The sequence below is a fragment of the Hyperoodon ampullatus genome (genome assembly GCF_949752795.1).
Source record: "Hyperoodon ampullatus genome assembly, chromosome: 9".
NCBI lineage: Eukaryota > Metazoa > Chordata > Mammalia > Artiodactyla > Ziphiidae > Hyperoodon > Hyperoodon ampullatus.
The window spans coordinates 56,908,129-56,922,682 of NC_136922.1; the positions used below are offsets into that span (position 1 = coordinate 56,908,129).

The following is a 14,554-nucleotide window of genomic DNA, read 5'->3' on the forward strand; positions in this document are numbered from 1 at the left end:
TTGGGAGGTGGAACTAGTGGAAGAGGAACATTAAAATGTTATTTACATGTGATAACACGAATAACTTTCTTTGAAATCGTGGTACATAATAAAATCTGGCCTCCGTAATAATGATGATAATGTGTTAGGGGTGGTAGAAATGTTTCAAGAGGAGATCACTTCATAAATGAAACCAGAAGCAGTTGACCAAGTAAAGGTTAGGCTACCCTTCCAGACAGAGGAGCTTCAGTGTAAAATTTTCATAGTGTCAAATTCTGACTAGTGCCCTAAAAAAGAAGGAAAATATACAGTTCTTTTTTTTGAATTTCACTTGTTTTTGATCAGTTTCAGTTGTGATTCTTTTCTTTTTCCTTTTACATTATTTCCCTGTAATTTGATTCCATTGTTTTAATACTGGATTAATCCCTTTCCAATAAAAACGAGTTGATTTTGGTAAAAATTTTTTAGAAACCTAAATAGGAAAAATTGATTTTAGCACTGTATCATTGATTAAAAGTATTTTTGAATTGGATACTTCTTACTTATTACAAGTTTGTCCTTTCATTCATTTGTTTTGATTTTATTTTTGTTTTGTAACATCTTTTTTCTTACAGGACGATAATGTCAAATCCCTCCTCTGTAGCTTGATCTATTGTAGAAGTTCAGTGACTGCTGAGCAAGTTTTCAATGCTGAATGTTTCTTGCTACCAAAGGGGAAATCAACTCCAAACTCAGAAAAAGATACTGAATATACCCCCAAAAAAGTGGAAGAATAATTAAAGGTAGAGAACTTGGTTAAAGATAAGGAAAAGACAAGATATGGTGAAGCCAACTTTGATTGATTAATATTCTTTTGTTGTTGCAGATGTTCCGTTTTAAAACTTTGTTTAGTTGGTTAAATAGAAAAAAATCTGGAAGTGTTCTGGAGCTAGTTGGATGTGTCTTTGGTATTCCAGTTGTGAAAATAAAAGTTGTTTGGTTATGCAAAAAAATTGTATACTTTGAAATTTCATTTAACTAGAGTTGTTAAGGAAGGATTTTCTGTCTGTAGTTACTTTTTGAACTTTTTGAAATTGTATAGTCCGATTATGTTACTTGTAATAGAAAAGGTTATTAGATTGTTGGACAGCTCCTACACAGATTTTCAGTATGTAGGCCAGCTCATTATGAAGGGTAATACTTTTGTTTAACAGATGATAGTTGGCATATGCTTTATACCCAGTTTTGGGAATATAAAGATAAGTTAAACGTGGTCCTTACACTTAAAAAGCACATAAATCTATTGAGAAAGTTAGAGATCTAAACAGATCTTCATAATACAGTATAGAATATCTAATGATAGTTCTGGACAGAGCTTTTATGTGATTACACAGGAGGGATACTCATCTTATGGAAGAGGGGTGTCATGGAAAGCTTTCTGGAGGAGATACTACCTTAGTTAAATCATAAAGGATGAGTAGTAAAGGTGAAGGACGATCAAGAGTATCTTACTAGCAGAGAAAGCATGATGAAAGCACTGAAGGGAGAAACAGTTTGTGTGTTTAATAGGGAATAGTCATATAGGTAGGTGAGGGCTTTATATGAAGTAATAAAATGCTCATACCTTATAATTTTATAGGAAATGTGGAGCCACTGAAGAATTTTAAACAGCTTTAGCTCCCTCAAAATCTGTCTTATACCTACTACCAGGATAATAGGTAGAGAGACTGATCAGAAGGATATTATGATAAAGTAGGTGAGCAGCGATGAAAATAAGATCTACAGAGGAGAAAGAAACAGTGATGAAACATATGGGTACAATTTATGAAATAGACAGTTCTGTTGGACTTGGTGATTGAAGCATATGTAGACTAAAGTAATATGTTAGAGTCTCTAGATGCCTATTCAAAATCTAGTCTGTCTTTCTTCCTTAGTAGTAGATAGCAGTTTTATTCGGGGTGGCAGTGTACTTGGTTAAAAGACTACATTTACCATCTTCTCTATTAGTTGAAGCTTTTTGACTAAATTTTTGCAAATAAGGCTCTTTAAAAGGAGCTGACTTAGCTTGGAGATGTGCCCTTTCACCCTTACCCCTTTCCTATTGCCTAGAAGTTAACATGGTGGTTAGAATTTGAGCAGTCTCCTTGGATCATGAGGTGACCTTGAGGAAACTCATGAAACTAAGATGATGGAGCAGCAAGTTAGAAGGAGCTGATGTTCCTAATAATTCTGGAGCCTTTGTACTAGTCTCAAGATTTCATGTTATTTGAGAGGATAAACCCTTACATCAGAGTGTGGTCCCTATATCATCAGCCTCAGTATCACCTGGAGGCTTATTTGAAATGCAGATTCTCAGCTCCACTCCAGATTTTTTAAATGAGAATCTCTGGGGTTGGGTGGAGCCTGGCAATCTGTGTTTTAACAAGCACTGTTAAGTCATTGTAATACATACTAAGGAGAACTGTTGCCACACATTCAAGCTATTGTTCCATTTTGGGTTTCTTGTTTTATAGTAGAACTTAATTCTACCTGATTAATAAAGACACAGCAGTTAGGTTTAAAACAAACTTGGATAATTTAAAGGGGCAAAGAATAGATCACTTTACTTATACTCACTATTTTAAATAAAGAATTAGATTATCATTTTCCAAATGTGTTCTGCTGAATGAACACTAGTCCCTTGGGATGTTCATTACAAAAAGAATTCTGTGATTAGTTGTTTGGAAAATAATGAATCCTAAATTGGAGATTGATCATGCATATTAGAGGGTAAAGTTTCTAAAATGTTTTCCAGAAAAGAAACCTGTTTAGTTTTATTTAGCCAGCATATACCAAAATTGACAATGAGACCCCCTTTTTTTTTCACATAATACCTAGCAACTTCTCTCTGGTGAAACTAGAGTTTCAGATTTTGTGGCATACCAAGTTAGATAGTACTTATTTTTATTTCTTGTTTTAAAATGGCAAGTGTTAATGTGTGGCAGAAAGAGACAAATTCATGTGTCTCTTCAATGCCACAGATGTTTCTTGAGATATGTGTATATCTGTGTAAGGGCAATACAGAGGCAAAAAAATGTATTCACGGCCCTGTGGGCAGTCTGAGAATAATGCAGTATGTAATAAGCTACAAGAACGAAATGTATGTCATCACAAAGAAAAGGAAGGGAAGAGAGGAATAATGAGGTTGGGGGATAGCTGTTTGACTCATTTTAGAGATGCAGTAGTATTCTGCTTACTTAGAACTGGAAAAAGGTATTCCATACAAAGGAAATTAAGAAAGCTCAAAAGGTAGATTTGGGAAAGGGCAAGAATTTGGCTGGAGTATAGGATATTCATGGGGTAGCTGAGAAAAAAAGCTTAGGAAGGTATTTTGGGGGCAGACCATAGAAGGTCGTGAGTTGCTTATAAGAGATGGGTCTCTATTATAAATTTATGAGCAGCTGAATCACACAGTCATGTTTATTTGAGAATAAAATAGCTAACTAGAGAGGATGATTTGGGAAATAATGGAAATAAAGAAAAGTCAAGGATGGCATATTTCATTAAAGTAATTGAGGCAAAGAAAACATCTTGTTTTAGATCAAAGTATTGAAAAGGAGAGAATTAAGAGTATAAACTGTTCCTCAAAAGAAATTTATGGGGAACCTCTGGTCCATTTCATAGATTTCATAGTATCAGTGCTAAGTCATTTCAGTGTATATTTAAATGTCAGTATTTGTTAAGTTTCCTTTTAGCATCTCTCTTTTAACTCAACAAATGACATGCTTTATCATTTCTTAGTTGTTAGTATAACCATATATTCTGCCATCAAAACTACATGTGGAAGCAGTTCTGGAATGTAAGGACCTCTGAAGATCTACTCCTCCATAAAAGCAACACGAACACTGGCAAAAACTGTCAAATGAAGCTAAGTTGCACATGAAAAGAATACAGACTTCACAGAATTAGTCCAGGGAAGTCACTAAGCAAACATCATCATCGTCATCAATAACAACTAGCAATAACAATCTCTGTGTTGGTGGGGGGGGAATATGATTTTCACAGTTGGAGATTGCTACATTTAAAATGTCCAGTTTTGTACAAAAAAAAAAAAAAAGTGAGGCATGAAACAGGAAAGTGTGGTCTGTATGCAAGGAAAAAAAGCAACCAGTAAAAACTGTCCCAGAGGAAGCTAGATGTCGGACTTTAAGTTCACAAAGACTTTATATCAACTATTAAAATATGTTCAAAGAACTAAAGGAAATCATTTCTAAGAATTAAAGGAAAGTGTGAGAATAATGTTTAACCAAATAGAGAATGCCAGTAGAGAGATAGAAATTATAAGAAAGAACCAAATATAAATTAGGGAGCTGAAAAGTACAACAGCCGGAATAAAAAATTCATGAAAGGAGCTCAACAGAAGATTTGAGTTAACGAAAGAAAAGATCGGTGAACTTAAAGGTAGGTCAATTTAGGGGCTTCCCTGTTGGCGCAGTGGTTGAGGGTCCGCCTGCCGATGCGGGGGACGTGGGTTCGTGCCCTGGTCTGGGGGGATCCCACGTGCCGCGGAGTGGCTGGGCCCGTGGGCCGTGGCCACTGGGCCTGCGCATCCGGAGCCTGTGCTCCGCAGCGGGGGAGGCCACAGCAGTGAGAGGCCCGCGTACCGCAAAAAAAAAAAAAAAAAGGTCAATTTAAGTCATCTAGACTGAGGAACAGAAAGAAAAAAGAGTGAAGAAAAATGAAGAGACTAAGAGGCCTATGAGACACCATCAAACATACCAACAGCATAATGGGAGTCTTAGAAGGAGAGAAGGAAAAGGGACAGAAAGAATATTGAAGAAATAATGGCTGAAAAATTTCCAAATTTGACAAAAAACATAAATCTACATAATCAAGAAGCTCCTCAAATTCCAAGTAGGATAAACTCAAAGAGACTGACAACTAGACACATCATAATCAAACTACTTAAAGCTAAAACCAAGGACAGAATCTTGAAAGTAGCAAGAGAGAAATGATTTACTGACTACAAGCATCCTCAATAAGAGCAACATCTGATTTTTCATCAGAAATAAATGGAGGCTAGAATTCAGTTGGATGATGTATTCAAAGCATTAAAAAAAAGCCTTGTCAAACAAGAATTGTATATCCAGCAAAAATGAAGGAGATATTAAGATTTAGATTTATGATGTTAAGCCATTCCTAGATAAACAGAATTTGTTACTAGAACATCTGCCCCACAAAAACAAAAAAGGGGTCTTTCAGGCTGAAATGAAAGCACACTAGATGGTAACTTCAGTTCACACACAAAAACAAAGAGCACTGGTTAAGGAAAATACATGGGTAAATATAAAACACAGTATTAATGTATTTTTGTTTGTAACTCTTTTCTTCTATCTGATTTAAAAGAAAACTGCATAAAGCATTAATTATAAGACTGTGTTAATGACCTTATGATGTGGAAAGATGTAATTTTTCTGACAAAGGAGAGGGGAGAAAATGGAGGTATATTGGAGCAAAGTTTTTGTTTGCTATTGAAATTAAGTTGGTATTAATCCAAACTAGATTGATTTAAGTTAAGATTTTAATTGTAATAACTGGTACAACCATTAAGAAAATCAGAAGTATGGTTCATTAAGAAAATCAGAAGTATTGTAGAGGAAACAACAAAGGAATGGTACACTAGAAATACCTAACAATAAAGAAGACAGTGGTGGAGATACAGAGAAAAAAGATACAAGACATACAGAAAACAAACAGCAAAATGAAAGCTGTAAATCTGCTATAGTAATTACATTAAGTACAAGTGTATTAAATTTTCCAGTCAAAAGATAGAAACTGGAAAAATGTATTTTAAAATATGATCAAATTACGTGCTGTCTATAAGAGATGCAGTTTTAGTGTCATAACCAAAGAGTGGTGTTGACACCTTCAGATCAGCATGAGGGAGTGAGTGTCTTTCCATTCATATTGGCCAAGCTGACATCTAGAGTGTGAGCACGTGCTGGAAACTCTGTTGCCTAGAGTATGGAATTCAGTCAGATGGCGTCATTCTTGGCAGTAAAAAGGATCAGTAGGAAAATGCTAAAATAGAGCATATGAATGCATCTTTTGTGAGACAAGAGCTGGGAATCATGTGCCCAGAGCACTCTTCCCAACCTAGAACCAACTGTTAGAGATGGGATTCATACAGGGAAGTACCAGTCACTCTTTTACCCAGAGCAGCATGTTAGCAGAAAGGAGGGTAGTGGGAACAACTATGTCTGAGGTCACTTTGGGGTCAGAGATTGTCCGCCTTTGACTAGAGAGCATCAGAAAGCTGGCAGAAATGTTTCTGACTTTCTGAAGCTTTGGAGGAAGCATTGAATCAGGATTTACATCTCTTAATAGAGTGGCTCATGATAGAATGTAGCAGGAAGACTAAATTGAGTTATCTCTATATTCAGCCTTCAGTATCTTCACTGCTGTAGAGCCTTACAGCTCTATTTTTAGAGCACACAGACTGTAGCTGCATGGTAGACAATGAAGCCATCTGTGACATATGCCATCATATGCTTGGTGTATAATGCTACCTCTTCTGTTAGCATTAATAGGCTGACAGGTCTTCTGTTACTGCTTGCTTCTGGTTTGAAGGGCCTTTGAATGGGTACCTAATTGAATTCCAGAACAAATTAGTACCTTATCTGAGAATATATTTCCCTATGACAACCCTTGCCCCCATCATCTCTGCTGACAGAACCTACCAGGAGCAACTCTCCATTTCAGACATCACTACTGCTTGCTTTGAGTTCTCCAACCAGCTGGGTAAGTGTGATCCTCAACTTGGGAAGTACATGGCCTGCTACCTGCTATACAAAGGGGATGTTGTTCCCAAGGGTGTGAATGCAACAGTTGCAGCCATAAAGTCAAGGAACTCTGTTCAGTTTATAGATTGGCTTCCAAACGGTTTCAAGGTGGCCATCAACAATCAGCCATCCGTGGTGATGCCAGGAGTTAAACTTGGCTGAAGTGCAGAAGGCTATCTGCATGCTGAGCAGCAGCACAGCAATTGTGAAGGCCTTAACCCTACTAGACCACAGGTTTGACCACATGTATGCCAAGAGGGCATTTCTACATTGGTATATCAGAAGAGGTGTGGGAGTTCTCAGACACCAGGGGAAGATTTGGCAGCCTTAGAGAAGGATTGTAAGTAAGTGGGGTAAAGTTTCTGATGCAAATATGATTGGTTATAAAAATGAATAAGCTAAAGTGTTACGCTTTCTTTTTAAGACATTATACAGTTAGTAGGTAGAATTTCCTTGATTAGAAGAAAAAATAAATTAGGCAAGACCCTAAGTTTCACACTATATCAGATGGCTCAATATTAACAATGAGCACATATTTCCTTGTCTATCATTGATATTCAGCACTACTACCTGTGACCCTTCTGTGACCCTTGGAGTCCTTTGAACTACTGGATCACTTTGTGTGTGTGTGTGTGAAAAGGAGAGAGAGAGAATGGAAACCTGGCTTTATCCTTTGCTTTTTTAACCAAGAGACTGTGAAATCCTGTGCAACATTTATATGTTTCCTTTCTTGTACATGAGGTAGAAAACTGCACATATAGTTTATTAATGTCATTTCCATATATATATATAAAATATATGCAGTATGTGTTACATTGATTAAAGAATTAGAATTTTTTTTAAAGACCCAATTTAGTTTCAAAGATACAAATAGATTAAGAGTAGAGAGATAGAAAAGGTATACCATGCAAACAGTACCCAAAAGAACTGTAGTGCCTACACTAATATCAGACAAAATAGTCTTTGGCAAAAATTATTACTAAAGATAAAAAATATTTTGTAATGGAAAAAAAACAATACATCACAAAGATGTGTGCATATATACATCTAACAACAGAGTCCTAAATATATAAAGCAAAACTTGACAGAATTGAAGAGAGAAATAGACAATTCAACAATAACAATTGGAGATTTTGTTACCTCAGGTTTAATAGTGGATTGAATAACTAGGCAGAAGATAAACAAATAGAAGAAATGAATAGCACTATAAATTAAAGGCCAACTTTAAAACACTGTACCCCAAAAGAGCAGAATGCATGTTCTTCTCAGGTGTACATGGAACATTCTACAGGATGGACTATATATGAAATCATAAAACAAGTCTTAAAACAGTTTAAAAGGATTTAAGGGCCTCCCTGGTGGCACAGTGGTTGAGAGTCCGCCTGCCGATGCAGGGGATACGGGTTCGTGCCCCGGTCCGGGAGGATCCCACATGCCGCGGAGCGGCTGGGCCCGTGAGCCATGGCCGCTGAGCCTGCGCATCCGGAGCCTGTGCTCCACAACGGGAGAGGCCACAACAGTGAGAGGCCCGCATACCGCAAAAAAAAAAAAAAAAAAAAAAGGATTTAAATCATAAGTTTTCTAATCACAGTGGAATGAAATTAGGAATCAATAACAAGGAGATTTAGAAAATTCACAAATATATGGAAATTTAAAAAAAACACTTCTAAATAACTGAGGGATCAAAGAAAGAAATAGCATAAATTAGAAAATACTTTGAGGTGAAGGAAAATGAAAACACAACATACCAAATCTTACAGGATGTAGCTAAAGCAGAGCTTAGAGGGAAATCTATAGCTGTAAATGCTTATATTAATAAAGGAATAAGATGTCAATCACTAACCTAACACAGCCTTAGTTTCTATCTAGTTAAGAAATGATAAAATGATGAGCAAACTAAACCAAAAGCAAGCAGAAGAAAGCAAATAGTGAAGATTAAAACAAATAAATGAAATAAAGAACATAAAAACAATAGGGAAAATTGAGACCAAAAGTCAGTTCTCTGAAAACATCAGCAAAATTGAGAAAAACTTCAGCTAGACGGACCAAGAAAAAAAAAAAGACTCCAGTTATGAAAATCAGTAATTAAAGAAGGGACTTCACTACAGACCCTAGAGAAGTAAAAAAGATTGTAAGGAAGCACTTATACCAACAAATAGGTAACGCAGATGAAATGAACAAATTCCTAGGAAGACACAAACCTGAAAAACTGGCGCAAGAAGAAGAAAATCTGAATAGACCTATAAGGGGAAAGAATTAGTAAATCAGAAAATTCTTACCAAGGAAAGCCCAAACTAAGTGACTGAATGGTGAATTCTACCAGACAAAGATATCACACACACAAAAAATCTATAGATCAATATCTCTTATGAATATAGATGCAAAATTTCTCAACAAAATACTAGCAGACTAAATGTAGCAACATATACACCATGAACAACAGGGATTTATCTCAAGAATGCAAGGCCGGTTTAATATTTGAAAATCAATCAGTGTAATATACTATATTAATAGAATAAAAACAAAAAGCTTATCTTTTCATAATAGATGCAGAAAAAGCATTTTACTATATCCAATACCCCTTTTATGATAAAAACACTTAAACTAATAATGAAGAGTTTACTCAACCTGATAAATAGTATCATTAATAACTCATCGCGGGCTTCCCTGGTGGCGCAGTGGTTGAGAGTCCGCCTGCCGATGCAGGGGACACGGGTTCATGCCCCGGTCTGGGAAGATCCCACATGCCGCGGAGCGGTTGGGCCCGTGAGCCATGGCCGTTGAGCCTGGCGTCCGGAGCCTGTGCTCCGCAATGGGAGAGGCCACAACAGTGAGAGGCCCACGTACAGCAAAAAAAAAAAAAAAAAAAAAAAAAAATAACTCATCGCTAGGGCTTCCCTGGTGGTGCAGTGGTTAAGAATCTGCCTGCCAATGCAGAAGACACAAGTTCGAGCCTTGGGCTGGGAAGATCCCACGTGCTGCGGAACAACTAAGCCCGTACGCCACAACTACTGAGCCTGTCCTCTAGAGCCCGCGAGCCACGACTACTGAAGCTGGCGTGCTTAGAGCCTGTGCTCCGCAACAAGAGAAGCCACCGCAATGAGACGCCTGCACACCACAACAAAGAGTAGCCCCCACTCACCACAACTAGAGAAAGCCTGCCTGCAGCGACAAAGACACAGCACAGCCAAAACAAAAAACAAACAAAAAAAACCCCTCATAGCTAACATCATACTTAATGGTAAAAGACTGGATGATTTCTCCTAAGATAAGGAACAAGTCAAGGCCTCCACTCCTGCCACTTCTCTTCGACATTGTACTATTGGTTTTAGCTAGGACAATTAGACAAGAAAAAGAAATAAAAGGCATCCAGATGGAAAGAAAGGTGTAATACTATTTCTATTCTCAGATGACTTGGTCTTGTCCACAGAGAATCTTAAGAAATCCATTTTGAAACTTTTAGAAGTAATCAGTTCATCATGGTTGCAGATACAAGGTCATTACATAAAAATAAATTACATTTCTATAGCCTAGAAATTTTTATAACAATTTCGTATACAATATCATAAAAAATAATTAGGAGTAAATTTAACAAAAGAAGTGTAAGACTTGTATACTAAAACTACAAACATTAGTGAAAGAAAGTAAAGAAAACCTAAATAAACTCAAAGATACATTAATGCATCAGAAGACTTAATATTGTTAAGTTGGTAATACTTAATTATCTAGAGATTCAACATAGTCTCTATAAAAATCTTTGCTTCTGTTTTTACAGAAATTAACAAGCTGATCCTAAAATTCATGTGGAAATGGAATGGACCCAGAATAGCCAAAACAATACTGAAAAAGGAGAATAGGAGGAATCACACTCCTAATTTCCAGCTTACTATAAAGCAGTAATAATCAAGACTGTGGATGCTGGAATAAGGATAGATATGTAGATCCATGGAATAGGATTGAGAGTTTCTATCTATCTGTCTATCTGTCTATCTATTTATTTATGGCTGCATTGGGTCTTCATTGCTGCACAAGGCTTCTCTCTAGTTGCAGTGAGTGGGGGCCACTCCTCGTTGCGGTATGTGGGCTTCTCACTGCGTTGGCCTCCCCCGCTGCGGAGCACAGGCTCTAGGCGCGTGGGCTCAGCAGTTGTAGCCTGTGGGCTCTAAAGCACAGGCTCAGCAACTGTGGCACATGGGCTTTGCTGCTCTGCAGCATGCAGGATCCTCCCAGACCAGGGGTTGAACCCATGACCCCGCGCTGGCAGACGTATTCTCAACCACTGCGCCACCAGGGAAGCCCAGGAGAGTTTCCATTAAATTACAATATTTTGTGCTTCAAAAGACACTATTGAGGGCTTCCCTGGTGGTGCAGTGGTTGAGAGTCCTCCTGCCGGTGCAGGGGACACGGGTTCGTGCCCCGGTCCAGGAAGATCCCACAGGCCGCGGAGCGGCTGGGACCGTGAGCCATGGCCGCTGAGCCTGTGCGTCTGGAGCCTGTGCTCCGCAAAGGGAGAGGCCACGACAGTGAGAGGCCCGTGTACCGCAAAAAAAAAAAAAAAAAAAGACACTATTGAGAAAGTGAAACGACAACCCACAAAATGGGAGAAATATTTTCAAATCATGTATCTGCTAAAGGACTTGTAGTTAGTGTGAGAACTCCTACAACTGAATAATAAAAAGACAAACCAATTAAAAATGGGCAAAGGCTCTGAACAGATATTTCACCTAAGAAGATATACAAATGGCCAATAAGCACATGAGAAAATGTTCAACATCATTAGTCATTAAGGAAATGGAAATCAAACTACGAGATACAACTTCATACCCACTAGGATGGCTAGGATTAAAAAGTCAGATAATGACAAATGTTGGGGAGGATGAGGAGAAAGTGGAACTGCTGGTAGAAGTGTATAGAGGTACAACTGCTTTGGAAAACAGTTTGGCAGTTCCTCAAAATGTTAAACATGGAATTACCATACAACCTGGGAATTTAATGCCTAGCTAATTACTCATTAGTCATGAAAACCTGTGTTTACACAGAAACCTTGAACAATTATTGCAGCATATTCTTGGTAGCCAAAAAGTGGAAATAATCCAAATATCCATCTGTTGATGAATGGATAAACATAATGTGGTATATTCATACAATGGAATGTTATTCAACAATAAAAAGGAATAAAGTATTAATACATGCTACAACATGGATAAACCTTGAAAACATAAGTGAAAAAAACTCAGTCATAGAAGACTGCATACATTTATCTGAACATTTCATATCTGGGCATTATGGAATGTTCCAAATAGGTAAATCTATAAAGACAGAAATTAGTAATTGCCTGGAAATGGAGGTAGAGGGTAGAGGGTATGACTGCTAATGGGTGTATGATCTTTTTTGGTGTGATAGAAATAATCTCTAATTAGATAGTGACGATGGTTTCCCAACTCTGAATATACTAAAACCACCGAATTGTTTACTTTTTTTAAAGGGTAAATTTTATGGTACATGAATTATACCTCAAAAAGCTATTATATAAGAAAAAATACACATATGGGTTCATTCAATAAATATATGAGGGATTCCTGAATGTCAGTCATCTTATGTTGCTTTGTTATCTTCTACTAATCCAACTGTGTGTGAGTCACCTACTTTTTCTCCTGGTTTGTGATTCTCAAGCCTAAATCTGCATAAGAATCATCTGATAATCTTTTTAAAAAATTCAAGTTTCCTAATGTCTGTACCCAGAGATTCTGCCTCAGTATGTCAGAGATGGGACTTGGGAATCTGTATTTATAACAAGTACCCATAATTATGTCTGATGTAGCTACTCTGAGAGGACCACATTTAGAAAAAGTGCTCTAGGAGAATTTTACCAGCCACATTTTATTCATTTATTTTCCTAGTCCCTTCTTAAAGGGACCTTTACTCTCTGCATTGAATGTGTATAGATTAAAACAAAAAAATTAGAATATTTGTCATATTTGTGGAGAAATAATGTATCTCCTAGTTCTAAATTGATTGAAGAAATCATGAAAGTTGAGACTGACAGATGAGAATATATAAAAATCAACATAGTAAAAATACAGGATGAGTGCTGTCCAGAAAAATCTGCATGAGTTTAGAAGACAGTGGGTTAATAGTTATAATGCATAAAGTGATTATTCAAATTTATAAGAAAATTATTAAGATTCCAGTAGATAAATGCAGAAATAAATATGTAATTTTTTTAAAAAAATCAAAGAAGTGTAAATTGACCTCTGAATAAAAGCAAATTTCATGCTTAGTAAAGCAGCAAAATATTAAAATGGCAAGATCCTATGATATTAGCTAAATTGGTGCTGGTTTTCATTTACGAAAGCAGTGTGAAGTTGGTAGATAGTAGTTTGATCCTATGTCTCATGAGCCATGAAAATGATTCTCTCCTTTGATCCTAATGATACTAGTCTTAAAATTTTGTCTTAGGAACATGATTTAACAGAAATAAAGTTATACATAAATAAATGTTCAATTGGAAATTGAATAAATATTCAACAAGTGACTTGTTTCATAATTCATTGTACATCAGTATAATAGACTGCTACACAAGCATAAATTATGAAGACACACACATAATGTTCATACATACGGGAAACAATACCTAAAAATGTGCTTGTGAGAAATATAAGGGTAATGAAACATTTTTTAAAGTTCTTCATTTTTTCAACATTTTATGAACATTTCCCAACATACTGCGAAGTTAAAAGAATTTTACAGTGACTATTCATATATCATCATTTAAGATATATCATTAACATGTAGTTATACTTTACTGTATAATTTTTCTTTACCTACCTTAATATTTTTATATTTGTTTCTTATTGAGTTTAAAATTCCCCCCAGTATATTGAGCAGAGTTCCCTGTGCTATACAGTAGGTCCTTATTTGTTGTCTATCTCAATATTCTATAACAACCTAAACGGGAGAAGAATTTGAAAAACAGAAAAAAAATAAATAAAAAATTAAAAATTTCCCCCAATTTTCAAGTAATAATATGACATTTCCTGAGAAACGCTTATTTTTGATTAACAGGAGTAACTTAAATTTCACTGAAAGGCTTTGAACTCTTGTAAGTATGTATATGGCCACAAGGTGTAGCTCTGTACCTATCACATCCTGGGATATGCATCTGTAAGGAAGGTTGTAGTAAAGGTAACTTCTGAATGCAGTCAGACTTGTTTTGTTTTTTTGAGTGAGGGTACAGTAAATTTCTCCTCCATTAAGATCTAAAGTAATTTAGGTTATATATTTATTTCATTGTTCAAAATGTCTTTGCCACAATTTCTCTTACCCGGAACTTGACTTTCTTACTCCACACCCTCCGAGTCAGAAGTTTTGGGTTATGCAGCAAATATGTTTGTTACTAGCTGTTTGAAATGATAATTTTAAGAAGATTTAAATTAGTCATGGAAATAGAAATTTTCAGACTTTTTTGTACAGTGAAAACTCATCAAAACTATAATTTTTCTTTAGTGTGATTATTTGATTAATGTATGTATTTCTTTAAACTCTATAAGGTTTGGGACTGTACCTAGCACAATGACAGACATTCAAAAAATATTAGTTGAATGATAAATTTAAAGAGTGATCTGAAACTTTTACTGAAGGTTATTTTGTAGGAATTGGTAAATCTACCCTTTAGGAAGTATGCTTATTCATTTTAATTTTAATGATAAGATGATTACCTTTAGATATACTTCATAGTTTAAAAATAGCTCCTAGATGAAAATATTTTTCTGTTT

The 14,554-nt window shown here is 36.2% G+C and overlaps 1 protein-coding gene and 1 pseudogene across 3 annotated transcripts in view; both read left to right on the forward strand.

Moving 5' to 3' along the window:
• The window catches only part of STK31 (serine/threonine kinase 31), a gene marked incomplete at both ends in the record, with an annotated part of 86,474 nt that extends 85,719 nt beyond the window's left edge, over positions 1 to 755 (forward strand). For both annotated transcript variants that reach the window (XM_079711125.1, XM_079711126.1), the window contains one exon: positions 594 to 755. In XM_079711125.1, the coding sequence (XP_079567251.1) occupies positions 594 to 755 (162 nt within the window). The remainder of the gene's footprint in view (positions 1 to 593) is intronic.
• A 312-nt stretch (positions 756 to 1,067) lies between these two features.
• Positions 1,068 to 7,110, forward strand: LOC307058372 (tubulin alpha chain-like 3; annotated as a pseudogene). The gene is made up of 2 exons: positions 1,068 to 1,126; positions 6,028 to 7,110. The product of its transcript is annotated as a tubulin alpha chain-like 3 (transcript).
• The last annotated feature ends 7,444 nt before the right edge of the window (positions 7,111 to 14,554 follow it).